Source organism: Tachypleus tridentatus, chromosome 7 (genome assembly GCF_004210375.1).
Source record: "Tachypleus tridentatus isolate NWPU-2018 chromosome 7, ASM421037v1, whole genome shotgun sequence".
In the NCBI taxonomy this organism is placed as follows: domain Eukaryota; kingdom Metazoa; phylum Arthropoda; class Merostomata; order Xiphosura; family Limulidae; genus Tachypleus; species Tachypleus tridentatus.
Genome location: NC_134831.1, coordinates 195,627,087 through 195,645,766, shown reverse-complemented (window position 1 = coordinate 195,645,766; position 18,680 = coordinate 195,627,087). Strand labels below are relative to the sequence as shown.

Sequence of the window (18,680 nt, the reverse complement as noted above, 5' to 3'; positions counted from 1 at the left end):
TAATTTTTATAAGCCTTTTATTTACAATAGAGGTAAAATTCGCATGTTTTGATTCCAAGCAACATGTCAAACGATACACGTATGCATATACTAAGAAATACAAAAACAAATTTAAAATTACTTGGTTCTGGTGTTTAAAAAAAAATCCTTCATTACAAACCTTAAGCAATAAAACACCGCCTGGAATTATACCCAGTAAGAATGTAACTAACATAATTTTATTTTGAAAAGTTGCAATAATCCTTCTCATTGAAAAATGAACATTTTTAAACAGGTTCACATTTCATTCATGAACAAAAATTTCTAATTCTGGTTATAAAATACTTATTCTATATAATTACGAGAGGAAAATGTTCTTTTTTATTAAGGCACCCAGACATAAACATTTCACCTCACAGGTTAAGTTTATGTTCTAATCTTGGTCTGCAACCCAAAAAATGAGGGTTGTATAAAACCCCCAAATTCTTTTCTGAATAATATTGTTGAATTAACATCTTCCTTAACTGGTAGTAAGAGATCTGTACAAGATCTCCAAGACCAATTTGTCCCTCAGAAGACTTTACACCCAGTCTTCATGCTGTTCAATCAGTCTACATGGCTTAGCTTTGGAGATATAGGACCCACTCTTCGTCTTTCCAGAAGTGTTGTCAATTGTGAAGAATTCTGACTATAGTAACGTCGTTCAATGACCTGTGATAAAAACAAATGTGGTAAAGAGCTTCTAAAAACCAAATTTCCCTCTACATGTAGAAACCAAAGCCCCTACCATATTTTACTGATTTTTAGACATAATGTATTTGTTTCCTAAAATCCATCAACTGTCTCAGGTGAGAAAGTAGACCATATTGACACTTTGCAATAAGAGAACAGCCTCTATAATAATCCATATTCTACTCATTTTTGTAACTTTTTTGAATAAAATATCACTCTACAAAGACAAACATTAAAATCTGTGCCAAAACTATACAAGTGTTTTACATAAGTTACAATTTGTATAACAAAAACAAATTATTAAGTATATTATCCACGAAAACAAAGCACATTTGTCTGTCGAAATATAGTTTGTTTTTCACGTATCTTTTAAATATATATCCATTACCAAACCCAAATTAAAAATAAGTGAAACAATTATTTCTGAACTGTCTTTTATCTAACATGTATCAAACCTGATTTGCAAAAAGAATAGTGGACTCTTCTGAACCAATGGAAATAAACATATGATGCAAAATATCTCTAGAGTAGGCAAAAAGTCATGTAACCCTACTGACCTGGTGTGACTTTTACACTGCAACTGTGATTATCCCATTATTTGTATTAAAATTTGAAGTTTGTGAGACTTTTTCTAAAAACTTATATGTTATCAAAATATGCAGTATCACTTATGTAATGTATTGATAAAAAAATTGCACATTAGTATATTTCTGTATAATGTATTGCTTTAAAAAATAAAATAAAAATATAAATAAAGGTAAATAAAATATAAACATAATAATACCATATTGGCCCAATTATTAGGCAACAACCATTTTCAGACACTACTGGAAAGAAAGAAATATTGAGTGTCATGATACCATTTTTTTGGATCTGTAAAATCAATACCATAACTGAATAGCCAGCAGGACAATTAGTTGCAAGAATTGATGATGACCTTGAGCAAACATCTGGTGCATGTTACACATGCTATCTGGACAATCAGAATTGTGACAAGCTAGAAAAGGAAGGAAGGGACCTGTGTTCGGCTATGATTATCAGATATTTTACAGCCTAATTATTAATCAATAAGTAACACCATTATAATCCTGTCAATATGGTAATTAGCAAAAGTGAGAGAATACCACCTCACAAATTAACAGAAGTATACATTAGCCCTGATGTTTATTAAAAGTATGTATAACAAAATAATAAAATGTTTTCTACTTTTTAAGTTAACAATACCCTCACCTTGTCAAAAAATCTACTCAGTTTAACAGCGTTTGTTGATCCAGGAGCTAAGGACTTTGTCTGATGACAATCCTGCAAAAAAGAATTATTGTAATGCCATTTCACAGTTATGATGCTTACAATCCTGCTGCTATGATGTATCTTTACTAATGCACTATTTTACACCTTTTGTAAACTGATTTATTCTGTTGAATAGGTGTTTTTATATAAGGATATATAATGTTGCCCATTAAAAAAAGTAAAAATAATTTAAACAGATTTTTAAATATCTGCTTTCACTGAGAAAATATACAATGATGTAGCACGAGTAAAAGTTTTAAAACTAAAAAAGTTTGAAATTAATTACTATAATAATGAAAAAAGTTATTGAAGATCCAGACAAACAGCAAATAAGCATCTTGTGTTTTACTTTCATAACAACAGTTTCTGACTGTTTTCTAAAGATCTATTTACACTGTAAGCTAAAATTTCTATAACAGTGGATGGATGTATGATTCAGATACTCTTGTAAGTAAGTACAATAAAGAACCCATTCGTTTTGAAAAGTTCACTTTAAACTATAATAAAAATCCTATAAAGTTAATGATTTATGAGAAATAAAACTTTTGCAAAGCATCATATCAAAGGATGAGAGCTCTGAGTAAATACTTTAAGGAAATTTGAGTAAAACATTTATGAAAGAAATATATAGTTCTGCATGCAAAATATGTGAAGCCTAAGCTTGAACAATATACATGGGAAATGTGATACTATGAGTTAACATACTATAAAAATATATGAGGAAAATATCAACATAATACTCAACTAAGATACTCAAAGTATCCAAAAAATATTTTAAAATTATAATAAGTAAATTAGTAAAGAAATGCTGAATATACACTACACAAGAAGATGATGTTCTTCTAAAAGTTATTTTTCACTACATTCTACTTTAACACTCCTACGAAAAGTGGGACCTAATAGGCCCTAGAGCAACTTGAAAGGTTATTAATATTAGGCTAATAATTTTGTATTTAAATGAAATTGCCATTTAAATCCATTAATGAATGGATTAACGAGATTCCCACTGTCCCTATCTACTATCTAGCGAAACCACAGCCAGGGGAACGGGCTTGGAGAAATCAGGACTAGAAACGTCTTTTCGTAGGAGTGTTAATAGTTTTTACCAATTCTAATTGTTAATATTCACTAAAGTGAGTTTTTAAGTTTAAAATAAATAACATTAAAAGTTCAAAAATACGATATTAAGAGTTAACAATATATGAGACATTACCCAACAAGTTAACACTATATTATGGAAGTATTAGCCAACAAGTTAACACTGCATAAGAGAAGTATTAGCCAACAAGTTAACACTGCATAAGAGAAGTATTAGCCAACAAGTTAACAGTGTATGAGGAAAGAATTAGCCAACAAGTTAACAGTGTATGAGGGAAGTATTAGCCAACGAGTTAACAGTGTATGAGGGAAGTATTAGCCAACGAGTTAACAGTGTATGAGGGAAGTATTAGCCAACGAGTTAACAGTGTATGAGGAAAGAATTAGCCAACAAGTTAACAGTGTATGAGGGAAGTATTAGCCAACGAGTTAACAGTGTATGAGGGAAGTATTAGCCAACGAGTTAACAGTGTATGAGTGAAGTATTAGCCAACGAGTTAACACTATATGAGGGAAGTGTCAGACTATCAGTTAACACTACATGAGGTAAGAATGAGCCTATGAATTAACATTACATGAGGGAAACATGAGCCTATGAGTTAACACTACAGGAGGGAAGAATGAGCCTATGGGTTAATAGCACATGAAGGAAGTACAAGCCTAAAAGTTAAGGACATATAAAACAAAAAAACATATTAATACACCTACAAGATAGAACTCATCAGCTCCACACTCTTCAGCAACAGACAATGATCGGTTTGGAGATAAACCCTGCTGAGCCAGATCTAGTTTGGTACCAATTATTAGTATTGGAATTTGGTTGTCTACAAACTCTTCAGGATCAAAGTCAAGACTAGAAGAAATGTAAAGTATCATAAACAACACAGAATACAAGAAATGTAAAGTATCATAAACAACACAGAATACAAGAAATGTAAAGTACTTTAAACAACACAGAACACAAGAAATATAATATATACACAGTGCAGAGCATAAGAAATGTGAAGCATTATAAACAGAGAATATAAAGTATTGTAACAACATAGATTACAAGAAATATGAAGCATTATAAACAACATAGATTACAAGAAATATAATATATACACAGTGCAGAGCATAAGAAATGTGAAGCATTATAAACAGAGAATATAAAGTATTGTAACAACATAGATTACAAGAAATATGAAGCATTATAAACAACATAGAACACAAGAAATGTAAAGTATTATAAACAAAATAGAATACAATAAATGTGATTCATTATAAACAACAGAGAATACAGTATTCTAAGAACAATCAAATAAAATGCAGTCTAAATAAAAACCATCATATAACACATATTCAAGTTATTTTTCTTTTCAGTTCTGTTTCTGCTCTCCTTATGTCTTCCTTTTTTATGTACTATACACTGTACATCTGTAAGATAATATACATTAGTGTACATAGAATGTAATAAACCAATTCTTAAATGATATGAAATACATTAATATCCAACATTTTCTCTCACATACGCATACCCATAACTGTAAATACATTAAAGATAAAAATTTAGTTTTACCATTTATCAGCTGCTTTACACAACACATATTTTTAAATAACTTCAGAATTATTGGATATTTGCTAAAATCTTTTCTACAAGACAACTGGAAATGGAAGCCTATTAAATACAGCTTCTTCTACAACAAAACAACAGAGAGATAATTGTAAACACACCAGCAGTCATTAACATAAAAAAAAAAGATTTGGTCTGGTTTGTTTATAATTTCATGCAAAGCTATAGGAAAGCTACCTGTGCTAGCCATCCTTAATTCAGCAATGACAGACTAGAAGGATGGCAGCTAGTCAACAACATCCACTGACAACTCTTGGGCTAGTCTTTTACCAATGAACAGTGAAATTAACTGTCACAGTATAACATCCCCATGCCTAAAAGTGTGAGCATGTTTGGTTATGGAAATGTGAATCCACAGATTGCATGCTGAGCTTACTAGCATCCAGGCCTTGCTAGACCTTCTGTTGTTTTAATAATCTTACTGTTCAGAGAATTTTGGTTAGCAAAGTTTAGGAAAAGTCTTGAACAAGCAAACAAAATTACATCAAAATGCATGGAAAAACTTGAAAAGTGAAAATATTTTACCTATTGTTTTTTTTTACATTTCCTTCTTTACACAAAAGTTCTGCTAGCCACTTCCTCAAATTCTGATGCGATTTTCTATTGGTTAGATCATGGATTAAAATAATACCTAGATAAAATAAAAATCACTAAATCAATAAAGTAAGCAATGATGAAGATCCATTAATGACAGTAAATTATTAATCCTTATACATGCATATACCATAAAAAAATCTATACAAATAAGCTTCAAAATGTATGTGTGCATGTGTGTGTATCCATTTCTTATACGTTTCCAGATTTCTGGGCCAATCAGCACTGGTACTGCAAACCCCACAGTTACAGAGCTTAAAAGAGGCACATACTGCATATGAAAAAATATCTTTAATTTTTCCCATAAGCAAGAAAATAGATTTGATATATATACAAGAAAATATATATATACACACACACACAAAACTTCACTAATAGCAGAAAATTCTCTGACACCGAGTCTATATATCCTGTTTTTTTATTTTGTTTATTTCCAAAATCTTTACAGCTGTTGTCTCTTTTACATCAAAATGTTTTTTTTTGTTTAAATTCTATAATGACCCGTTACTTTAAAAACAATACCAGCAGATCATGATTCTATATTTATACATCCTGCATGGGTGTCTGCAGGGTGTGGCACTAATACTAATTAAATATTTCCAAACCAGTTCAACAACCACATACATAAAAAGGCATTGAAAAATACAAAATTTTAAAATATGGTAAAATAAATTTTAGGTTAAAATACTTAATTTGTTTTCTTATTATAAAATTTTTCAAACCTATTTGTAAAGGAGGAATTTGTTCTAATAGAATGTTAAATTGAAGCTGTATGTATACAATATTTATATAATACAAAAGTATACAAACAATATCAAATTACTTATGAAACATTTACAATAAATGTTTGACAAACAAGACTAATTTTTCTCATGTGCAGACAATGTATGCCACCTTCTGAGTAAAATTGGATTTAGTCTCATAGAAATGTTATTTGAAAAGAAAAAACAAAAAAACAACCTAAAAGAGAAATAATTTCACTGCAGTATTATCAAAATGTTCTATACAACATACTAAAAATCAGACAAATGCTGTTAAATGTAAGATATGTAATATTATATCAAAGGTAATTAAACACCAAGTTCTAGGAAAATAATTATGCAGGTTATAAATATGACAAAAGTCAGAACATATACATTATCTCACCTACTTACATTTTAATATTCCTTTTCAAATATTACTAGCCGAGAGTTTGTGCACATTTATCCAATACCCCCCACCACATGTCATTGAATAAAGCAGACTGTAACACTATAAAGTGCATCTTGTCTGACAAAATACACCAGTATTACATTTGTATATACATTTGATCATGTGTAGTAGTTCTAAATCTTTATCAGCTTAGATTAAAGGAAGTGAACCATTTATATTTTAAAGAAGCACAGAATAAATTTTATCTGCACAACCATCAGCACAAAAAGCAAATGGTCACAGGTCAGTAATGCTGAACATACTTTGAATTCTTAAAGCAAAATATCCCAGTGGTTTAAAACTGAAACAAATAAACAGCAGTTAAATAACTTTTTATTTGTTTTCATTAAAAGTGTAGGAAAAATAAAAATTGCTTCTGCCAACACTGGTAGTACTTTTTTTCCATTTTTAAAAATCCCTGTTAAGAACTAATATTCTGTACTAAACCTTTTTAGTTCCAAAATGATATTTCATTACTCTCTCAGCCAAGGACCATATGACCATCAGAGTCGAGTTGAAGGATTTATGTACCTATGTTTCCTCTAACTTTTCAGTCCACATGCAGAACACATTTTTTTTCAGGTGTGCAGTACCAAGGAAATGTACAGATGTGCTGTACCAGTTTTTTGTTTGTTTGTTTGGTGGGGTGGAGTATTTTTATACCATTGACCCTATTGAATCATTAGGCTGGTTTGTAATGCTTACAACTACCAGCTGGTCATTTGGGATTTAAGCCTATTGCCACCGACACATTCAGACTCTTCACCATTACTGAGGATGTGTATAGCACTTGGTTGATTGTTGTACAGCTGTGCAGCTCAGATGGAATACTACTGTTTATCCCAAATATTTTCTGCTCCTCAAAAAAATACAAAAAACAGCACTCTTGCCTGTTTCAATTTTGTCCATATTTAATAGAAGGACTTGACTGATACATAAAAACACTGAAGACATGTGCTTACAAGTGTTCCTGTTTTGGATTATTTCTACCAGACTAACTAGTACTATACATAAATATTGGCACAAATACCTTGAAAACAGTTGTAAAATATTGCTCTGGTGTTTCTGTGATTGCTTGATCCACCAATATCCCATAATTCTACAAAGTAGATTTTCTGGGAGGGAGTACCTTCTTTGTACTCATGCAACTATAAAAAGAAGAAAATTATTAATTATCTTAAATCTTTTTTTTATACAAAACATGAAATACACTATCCTTATGTATGTTATAATACCAAGGATTTTTTTTCTTTTAATTTTTCATTGTCCAATGAGAGCCACAAACAAAAATGAAATTATAGTGAATTCTAATATGTTTCAGCTATAGGTTAGACTTTTAGAAAAATTTAATTGCTTTACCAATGTAGAGATAGTGATGTTGCTTATATCTTTTTAAATTAAAATACTACACAACTGGATAAACATGCTAAAACATAATGAAATGGTAAATAATGATTCAAAAGCATAATGATGCACCTTTTTTTTGGAGGGGGGTGAGGAACATACTACATGTTTCAATGGAACAATGAGCACATTTTTAAGCATAATTTGTAAAAAAAATTACTTAACACACACTACAAACCTTATACATATAAAAATTGGCACTAATGATCAAAAATATTCTTTAAGGTTTACTTTGATACCAATGAAGAGGGCACTACATATTTAATATTAATAGGCTTAAGTTTCTCACTTATCAAAGGTTACATTGTTAAATGCAAACAGGATAATTTTATATGAATGCCTGTATTTCCAACAATGTTATTAAATCCAGAACAAAGTATATATTTTTTTATAATCAAGTATTTTACTTATTTTATCTTAGACTAGAAAATCTTCTAAACCTAACAGTATCTTTTTAGTCAGTATAAACATATAGTTAGTGCTTTGCACTCCAAAAGGAAATAAAATACGTTGCCTAAACGTATATAATTAGTAAGTCATAATGCATAAGCAATAACTCAGTTTGCAATAATACACACTTGCACACACATCATCATAATAAAAATACACATCAAGAGAATTTTTTTCATATGTTTGAAAAAACACACTTATCCTGTCTCAAAAAAAAATGAAATTTTAGATTTTGCCAACCTTAGTATCAACAGAACAGCCTATAGTCCAAGATGGATTGTTGATGGATTGGCCATGACAGAGGAGATGGACAAATGCTGACTTACCTACCCCTACAACAGAAAAAAGAAAAACTATCAAATATAATCAGCAAAATAGGGCAAGAATAATTCTTAATGTTAAATAACTGTCATATTTTAAAAAATATATTTCATATTTATGTAAGTTAACCAATGAATGTTGAAAACTTGAGACAATTTTAACCATTTTATAGTAAGAAAAAATAAGCAATAGATATAATTACATTTTTATGGGCCATCATTTAATACATTATAAACTTTATTACTGCTTGACCTTACAGTTGTATTCATTGTGTTCTAAATCAATTGCTGGAATAGCTTAGGAATAACTACATCACATTAGTGACATCAAGCACTTGATAAAACAATTTTAAGATAGTGAAATGCCATGTGAATTTTCAACTCAATGATCACAAGGAAAAGTTGTCTCACAAAGGCAGGTCAAAATCTCTTGAAAAAAAGAAATTTGAGGGTATTTAAGTGAAGTGTTTAATACTATTAAGGGAGCCGGTTGTGTTGGTAAATGTTTTGTACATAATGATATGAATGACAGTACAAATGGATAAAAATATAAATTTTGGCAGGGCAGGAGTCTTCTTCAACTAAGGCAGTTCTATTTTTCACGACAAGTGGTGAAACATTGGAATGGAATTGCCTTCATATGTAGTTGATGCAATAACTTTAAGGGAGGGTTTTATAAATATTTGAATCACAAGAGATGAAATTAAATACATTATTATGTTTTAAATTTAGTTTAGTGGACAAGACAGCTTCAGTGGACAAATAGATCCATTATTGTTATTAACATTAACCTTTGATCAGAGTAAACTACATACTTATGAACAAAACTAAAAATCAATCTGGTAATGAGTATAACTAATTAAATACCTTTTTATATCCAAACTTATAAAGTTTAGAATGTATTGTTTCATCAGTATGGTACCTTCACTGTTAACAATTTTGGTTGTATTTCCAATAATATCTCGCATGGTTTAGCAAGCTTAAGAGATTTGGGTTTAAAGTTAAATATATATATATGTTAAACTCTTGTTATGCAGGTCACTCAAGTTGTTAGCACTGTGTATTCAAAGATTATTGGATGTGTGCTTTATGTTATGCAATTGCTGTAAATTTCTTTTTTCAATTAAGTACAGGAATTTTTAGAATAATATTTTATCAATATATTTATTTTTGTTATGAGCATGCTTTGTTTTTTACTTATGTAATTTAAAACCAAAAGTTTTTTGCTTATTAGAAGTTACACTGTCAAACTGCAAATAAAATGATCTTATATATATTAGGTCATCTCTTAAGTAATGTCCAATTTTAGGTTAAAAAAAATTGAATGGATTTCAAATGCTGTTAATGTTATTTAATCAATAATGTATGTTCCATTATTATTAATTACTTCCTGCTGATGATTCACAAACTTCTAAATGCCACTTCTATAAAATTCTTGGAGTTTGGAGGAAAAGAATGTAGAGAGGGTAGTTTGACATTTTCATATGTTCCAAGCTCCTTTCCATCAAGATAGTTCTGCAACCTTTGGAATAGATGATAATCAGATAAAACAAGGCCTGGGAAATAAGGAGGATGTGGAAGTTTTTTTTCAGTCTAGCTCTTCAATATATGCAGGTGTGATCCTCGCTGTATTTGGCTATGCATTATCCTGGTATAACACAACATCTTTACAATTGATCAAAGCAGGCCTCTCTTCTTTCAATACAACATTCAAGTGTTCTAGAAGTTGGGTTAGTTTCTTTTATTTGTCTGACTAGTTTTATACATGTCCTACTCATTTTAGTCATTAAAGCCTTCTACAGATAATGCACTTTCCATATTAAATTTTCGGATCACATCAACAATATTCCACCAAGTGCTTAACAAGACTTTCTTAGGATGGAAGTCCATTTTGGGCTGTGCTTTAGCCAGTTTACCTGCACTGAGCCATTATCTGCAGTGCTTAACATTTTTATAAAATATACATTTTTCATCTCCAGTCACTAACCTGTCTAAAAACATGAGTTACGTTCACGAGAGTGCAGAGAAATGCAAATGTCCATTTTTGCTCTAAGGTTGGCTTCTGTCAAATCATCGGGGACCCATTTTTCAAGTTTTGACACCTTTCCAAGCTGCTGCAGATGATGGTGAACCATTGAATGGGTTGAATTAAGCTTCTGTGCTTGTTCTTCAGTAAGTCATCATTAAACTCAACAGAACAAGAACATGGAGCACCACTTAAGCTCTGGTCACCGGATCTGAGCTTCTGAAACCACCTCTGACATTTTATTTCATTGAGACTCCACACCATAAACACCTTGGACGTTTCACATAGTTTGAGTTGTACTATTGCCTTGTTTAAACTCATAAAGCATTATATGCCTAATATGCTCCTCAGACACATCCATCTTCCTTTGGGTTTATTTGATTAATGATCTGAAAAACTGGAGTTGGGTTAGTTTCTTTTATTTGTCTATTTTTATACACGCCCTACTACATATTTTAGTCATTAAAGCCTTCTACAGATGATGCACTTTCTGTATTAAATTTTCGGACATTACTTATAATATGACCTGATATATATAAACATATATAACACACTATGAAGAATTTTACAAAAATGAACACATTTTGAAGCATATTTTATAAATTCTATATTTGTAAAACACAACACTATTATTCACAATATCGTGTAACATTTACTTAGAAACCACTGGAGAGGACGCTACTTGTTTAAAATTATTAGGATTTAGTTGACGTACTCCTTAGGTATTTAAAATAATATTCAAAGGATCACTGCGGGATTTATATTCCGAGTCTGTTTTGGAAATAAAGGCAACTTATTTAAAAATGAATGAAAAAGCAATTACACCCAACTCGAAGTGTAACGTTATGTTACTTATCAAACATTAGACTTACCTGAATCACCAACGACCATTACTTTCACTTTATTGATAGAAGCCATTTTGGATATCAAAAAGAAAATCTCTCTAATAGCGTTAAATAAATAGTTATTCAAAAATATAAAGTTCGAATATATTTCATACTTTAGCTTTGAATAACAATTTTTAATAAATAATACAAAAATAAAATTTATTCTTCTTAACTTATGTATAATATATTCAAAGTTAAACAAGTTAGGATAATTTATTTATGAATTTTTCTTTTCATCCCCCAAAATGGCCTGGCATGGCCAAGCGCATAAGGCGTGCGACTCGTAATCCGAGAGTCGCGGGTTCGAGCCCGCTTCGCGCTAAACATGCTCGCCCTCCCAGCCGTAGGGGCGTATAATGTGACGGTCAATCCCACTATTCGTTGGTAAAAGAGTAGCCCAAGAGTTGGCAGTGGGTGGTGATGACTATCTGCCTTCCCTCTAGTCTTACACTGCTAAATTAGGGACGGCTAGCACAGATAGCCCTCGAGTAGCTTTGTGCGAAATTCCCAAACAAACAAAAATCCCCCAAAATATGTAATTTACTTCAAATGCATTTCAGTGGTAATTAAAGCAGTTTCACTCGCAGACTGGGCAAAAGACCTACTCCATATCTTATTTTCTGTCGAATGGTCTCGATATTGCCATTGCTCGCCAGTAACTTGGATTTTGGACCAACCAGCAGACCACACTTTGAGAACCATTGGAGTTAACGACTTTATTCTAGACCTACAAAATAAACACTGTTGCTATGGAAATGAAATTGCAATTTATCGATATGAAAATGAGATTCTACTGTACACTGAAAAGTTAAAGCCAGTAGTTATCACTCTTCTGATAAAAGTTCTTACATATCCTCAGGTTACGCAATAATTAAGTGCAGGGACGATAGCTTTTGTTTGTTTATGAATTTCGCGCAAAGCTATATGAGGGTATTCTATGTTAGCCGTATCTAATTTAGCAGTGTAAGACTAGAAGGAAAGCAGCAAGTCATCACCACCCACCGCCAACTCTTAGAATACCCTTTTACCAACGAATAGTGGGATTGACCGAACATTATTAACGCCCCCACCGCTGAAAGGGCGAGCATGTTTGGTGTAATTGAGATTTGAACCCGCGATTCTCGGATTGCGAGTCGAGTGCCTTAACCACTTGGCCATACTGGGCCAGGGACCATAGCACTAAAAAATTAGTTTTTGATATCCGCAAAGAATACAGATAACCTAATATAGAGCTTTGTGCATTATAATACACAATTAAAGTGTATATACAACTGTAAAAAACCTTTAGCAATGTTGTGATTGCAGACTTAGACCAGTAATTTAAAAATAATTCCCGATCTCACACATAACTAAGTGATTGAAATTATTGAAAACATTTTACGACCTCAGTCATCCATTTGTTTATTTTGTTATTATGCCAAATAATTTGCAAATTGCACTTGTGAACCTGAAAACACAAGAAGGTATAAGCAGAAATGAAAAATAATTATGAAATCCTCCAAAATGCAATTCGCACACAGTGAAAGTGATAACCAATGCATTTTGAATACAAACTGCTTAGTTATCTAGGTGATCAAATAGTACACTTTTAATTAATAATATATTATAAAAGAGCTCTCAATTTTAAATGCTAACACAACTCTATTGCAACTACATTTGGTGCAAATAATTTATACTAACATATACTTTACTTTGTTTAATATAGTTTGTTGAAGACAAAATACGTATATTCCGAAACTTTCAATTACTCAATGCCTGTTCCTAATATATTATACAGGAATATAATACCTTTTCTTCCTCCTTAACATAGAATTTCTCAAAATATTTCCAAATCTATGCAGTTTTCGCATAACACGTAATCAAGAAAGTCGTTCAGTTGAATTTTTTTTTCCAGCTGCTTTGTTCCTATGTCATTCCATAGAGATATCTCTTTTCCACAGACTTGGCTGTTGATAAAGAATGTCGAGAGCCAGTGTCTAAAGCCTGAAGACTTAATATTTAGAGGTTTATTTTATGGTGCCTTAAAAGAAACACGAGTCGAGTTTGATTGCTTCTAGATGACAGCACATTACAAACTACAGCTCCTAAGTTATAGCTCATACTGGTTGGTTGTTTGGAGTTTGGGGCTCAAAGCAACTGTTAGTTCAAAATATAACTCGAGAAGAAAGTTTATTTTCAGTTAAGCTAAACAAAGCTATCTATGCTTTACCCACCATGGATATTGAAACTCAAATTTTTTTCCGTTGTAAGCTGAAAAAGTTACTGAGGAGTCTGAAATTACCTGCTATAAACAGATGAGTATATAACAATATACAGTCATGTGAAAAAGTTAGGGCACCCTATGAAAGCCTGTGTATTTTTGTAACATTCTTGAATATATAGATACTTAATCTCAATTTTAACAATACTGAGAGATTATAGGAATATAACTAAACAATTAAAACTAAAGAAAAGACTTTTCAAGATCTTCTGTAAATGTAATTCTACAAAAATGCATATTCTAACTGAGAAAAAAGTTAGGACACCCTACCCCCTAATAGCTAGTGTTACCCTCTTTGGCTGAAATAACTGCAGTGAGACACTTTTTGAAGCCATCTAACAGTCTGAAGAAAGTTTGCTCCACTCCTCAATGCAAAATTCTTTCAACTGTGAGATGTTTGAGGGGATTCTTGCATGTGCAGCCCGTTTCAAGTCACCTCACAGCATCTCAATGAGATTAAGATCTGGGCTTTGACTCGGCCATTCCAGGACTTTCCGTTTCTTAGTTTTCAGCCAGTCCTTGGTGGATTTACTGGTATGTTTCGGGTCAATGTCGTGTTGTAAGGTCAAGTTCCGCTTCAGCTTTAATTTTCTTACAGATGGACTCACATGTTCCTCAAGCACCTTCTGATACACAGTAGAATTCATGGTGGATTCTATGATTGTGAGCTGTCCAGGTCCTGCTTCAGCAAAGCAGCCCCAAACCATGACACTTCCACCTCCACGCTTCACAGTTGGTATGAGGTTCTTTTCCTGGAATGCTGTATTTGGTTTACGCCAAAGATGTCTTCTGTTCTAGTGTCCAAATAATTCAAATTTGGTCTCATCTGTCCAAAGAACATTAATCCAGAAGTCCTGATCTTTGTCTACATTCTCTCTGGCAAACTTCAGTCTGGCCTTGATGTTGTTCTTAGAGAGCAAAGGTTTCCTGCTTGCACACTTCCCATGCAAGTTAAACTTGTGCAGTCTCTTTCTGATTGTAGAGGTATGCACTTTCATATCAACAGTAGCCAGGGCGTGCTGTAGGTCCCGTGATGACATATTAGGGTGTTTTAGCATCTTGCGGTCTGCTCTCGGGGTGAATTTGCTTAGACGACCAAACCTGGGCATGTTGGCAGTTGTTTTGAAAGCCCTCCACTTGTTGACTATTTTCCGGACAGTGGAATGGCTGATTTCAAAATCTTTTGGGATCTTTTCAAATCCCTTACCAGACTCATAAGCCGCTACAATTTTCTTTCTGAGCGCCTCAGACAACTCTTTTGCTCTTACCATGGTGCTCACTCTCACTTTAACAGTCAGGAGCACACCAAACTAATTGTCTGAGGTTTAAATAGGACAAGCTTCATTCAAAATGCTGAGTAACGATCTTGTAATTATGTGCACCTTGTGCGATATACCTGTGTGTGAGTTGAGCCATTTGAAGTGGGAATAAATGTGGGGGTGTCCTAACTTTTTCCTCAGTTAGAATTTACATATTTGTATAATTACATTTACAGAAGTACTTGAAAAGTCTTTTTTCAGTTTGAATTGCTTAGTTATATTCCTATAATCTCTGAGTATTGTTAAAATTGAGATTAAATACCTATATATCCAAAAATGTTACAAAAATGCGCATGCTTTCATAGGGTGTCCTAACTTCTTCACATGACTGTATATGTAAAAACGGCTCGTTAGGGTTGAGAAAATTTCTTTACGTAGAGGAGCGAAAAACGTTTCGACCTTCTTCGGTCATCGTCAGGTTCACAAAGAAGAGAAGAGGTAACTGACTGGAAGCTGACCACATGTTTGAAAGAGGTTGTGTAACTGAAAGTAGGAATGTAGAGGGCGTGCTTAGATGACACAAGTTGATACACAAGCAATTAACATAACATTACATCCACCACTATACTGGTACAAATATGTAGATGACATGATTGCAGGATTCACATCTACAGAACACACACTTAATTTTTTAAGTTTTTTAATGAATTAGACAAAAGAAAACAATACTTCATCAACGTCAATTTCCTCCAAAAACCGTAGAAAACATTATACGCACACACCTAGACAGAAAGCAAAATCAACCAACAAAAGTAAATATATGAATCAAAAACTCACGAAACCATATATTCCCAACATCAGCAGAAAACTAACCAACATTTGGCAAAAACTAGTAACAAAATATGACATTCCAGTTAATACCAAATTTATTCAAAAACCAGGCACAAAACTGAGGTTTATACTATATAAAAACTACACTGACAAACACCACACCAACATCATTTATAAAATACAATGTGATAACTGCCACGACTTCTATATTGGAGCAACAAGTAGAAAAATGGAAACCATATTCAAAGAACATAAAAGGTCACCTTCAGCCGTTTTCGAACACTGCAAGTCAAATAAACACAACATAACCATAGAAAATACGAAATAAAGAAACAAACATAAACAAACACAAAATTAAAGAAGCCTTACTTATACAACTCAAGTCCAAAATAAACAAATACAAAGGAACTCCTTTATACATATATTAAAAATAACAAATATAATAATTTGGTTGTTTTTGTTTTTTTGAATTTCGCACAAAGCTAATCGAGGGCTATCGGTGTTTGCCTTCCCAAATTTTGCAGTGTAAGACTAGAGGGAAGGCAGCTAGTCATCACCACCCACCGCCAACTCTTGGGCTACTCTTTTACCAACGAATAGTGTGATTTACCATCACATTATAACGCCCCCACGACTGAAAGGGCGAGCATGATTGGCGCGACGGGGATGCGAACCCGCGACCATGGCGGGCCAATATAATAATTAAATAATATAAAATTATATTTTCAAACATCTAAGCACGCTCTCTACATTCCGACACTCAGTTAGACAACTCCTTTCAAGTATGTTGTCAGCTTCCGCACAGTTACCTCTTCCTTTCTTTGTGAACCTGACGAGGACCTAAAAAGGTCGAAACGTTGTTCGCTCCTCTACGTAAAAAGTTTTCTCAACCCAAACGAACCGTTTTTACATATATATTTTTCTCTACATCACTGAGTATATAACAATGTTGTATGCAATTGAAATTATATAAGTAAATATTTGTTTGCTGTCTTAGAAGTGAATATGAATATTACATAGACAAACAGCAAAAAAAGATTTGTATGGGCACAAAGGATTTGATCTGAGAGATAAAAGTTTGTGGCATCAAGTTAACTGATTACTGACCTAGAAGGCATTACTTATAAATACAATGAACCTGCTACTTCTAGTAAGTTTGGTTTGTTTTGAAATTCGCGCAAAGCTACTCTCGAGCTATCTGCGTTGGTCGTCCCTAATTTTGCAATATAAGACTACAGAGTAGGCAGCTAATCATCACCACCCACCGCCACCTCTTTCACTAACGAATAGTGGGTTTGACCGTAACATTATAACGTCCCCACGGCTGAAAGAGCGAATATGATTTGGTGTGACGAATATTCGGAGTCGCGAACCTCGGATAACGAGTCGAGTGCCTTAACCACCTGGCTTACTTTTGTTAAGACTGGTGCGAGAAAGTGTCGATTTTCACACTGAAATATTTGGTAAATAGTGCATATTCATAGTTTTTGTTTTATTTTAGAGCAAAGCCACTTTGGGATATCTGCTGTTCCACCACAGAGACTCTAGCCATGAATCTGAGAGTTTTAAGCACATACATTTACTCCTGTTCCATTGGGTAATGTTATAGACGATGAGAAATAAAGAAAGAAACCATTTCCACATCTGAAAATGTTTCTTGCTTCTAGTTTTTTTTTTTAATTTCGTGCAAATCTACACGAGGACTAACTGCGCTAGCCGTTCCTAATTTTGCAGTGTAAGACTACAGGTTAAACAGCTAATCACCACCAACCACCGAATAATGGGATTGACTGTCACATTATAATATCCCTATGGCTGAAAGGACAAGCATGTTTGATGTAACTGGGATTCGAAACAGCGACCCCCAGATTACGAGTCAAGTGCCTTAACCACCTGGCCATGCTGCGCCTTGTTTTCGTGCCCTTTTTTGATGAGATTATTGCAAGATATGTCAAATACGTAAAGTTTGAATACTCATGAATTGAAATTATCAGTAGTTAATTTCAGAGAAAGCAGCTTAGATCCGATAAAAATATAATTTACAGTAGCAAATGCTTTATTTGGTTGTGTTTGTTTGAATTTCTCGCAAAGCTACACGAGTGCTATCTGCGCTAGTCGTATCCAATTTCGCAGTGTAAGACTAGAGGAAAGGCAACTAGTTATCACCACCCATTACCAATTTTTGGGCTACTCTTTCACCAACGAATAGTGGAATTGACCGTACATTATATCGCCCTCATGGCTGAAAGGGCGACTATGTTTGGCGTGACGGGTATTCGAACCCACGACCCTCGGAATTCGAGTCGAGTGCCTTAACCACCTGGCCATGACAGGCCCGAGAGAGATGGAAATACATTTTGTTTAATTATAATGATAATTGCAAAGATGTGATATTTCAAATGAAATTTTTGTTACACATAACAAAATGGTTTCCAACCGTAAATGTTTAAACTATTGTTTTTATATGTATTTATCGTAATTTATTCCTTTTTCCAAAGTATAATGGATAATATAAAAAAAAATTCAAATTTGCCTAAAACAACTGTTTCATGTGACAGATTTTTTAACATTTCAAATTATGGTTACCAGTATATAATTTGGATATTTTTATTTAAAATCTAACATTTTTTTAGAACCTTTTCTTTTTGTACCAAAATTTATTTAACCATCACTAACTGTTTTAAAAAGACGTTCCAGAAGTGACCAAAAATTGATCTGTTTATAACATTCAATACAATAACTACATA

General features: G+C 32.8%; 1 protein-coding gene across 1 annotated transcript; it reads right to left on the bottom strand.

Moving 5' to 3' along the window:
- Positions 1–11,665, bottom strand: LOC143257634 (rab-like protein 3). Its single transcript, XM_076516668.1, has 7 exons — positions 11,569–11,665; positions 8,591–8,682; positions 7,527–7,644; positions 5,237–5,342; positions 3,808–3,952; positions 1,942–2,013; positions 1–690 (listed from the first exon to the last, which is right to left on the bottom strand). The coding sequence occupies exons 1-7, from the start codon at positions 11,612–11,614 to the stop codon at positions 586–588; spliced, it is 684 nt and encodes a 227-aa protein (XP_076372783.1). The 5' UTR covers positions 11,615–11,665; the 3' UTR covers positions 1–585.
- Positions 11,666–18,680: the final 7,015 nt, after the last annotated feature.

Bases quoted from the DNA above. Each gene is read 5' to 3' on its own strand.
- LOC143257634 (XM_076516668.1), bottom strand. From the start codon at position 11,614: ATGGCTTCTATCAATAAAGTGAAAGTAATGGTCGTTGGTGATTCAG. The intron at 3,953-5,236 runs GTAAAATATTTT...CATTTCTTCTAG, and splicing joins AATGTAAAAAAAAACAATAG to TCTTGACTTTGATCCTGAAG. The intron at 2,014-3,807 runs GTAGGTGTATTA...TCTTTTTTGCAG, and splicing joins GAGCTGATGAGTTCTATCTT to GATTGTCATCAGACAAAGTC.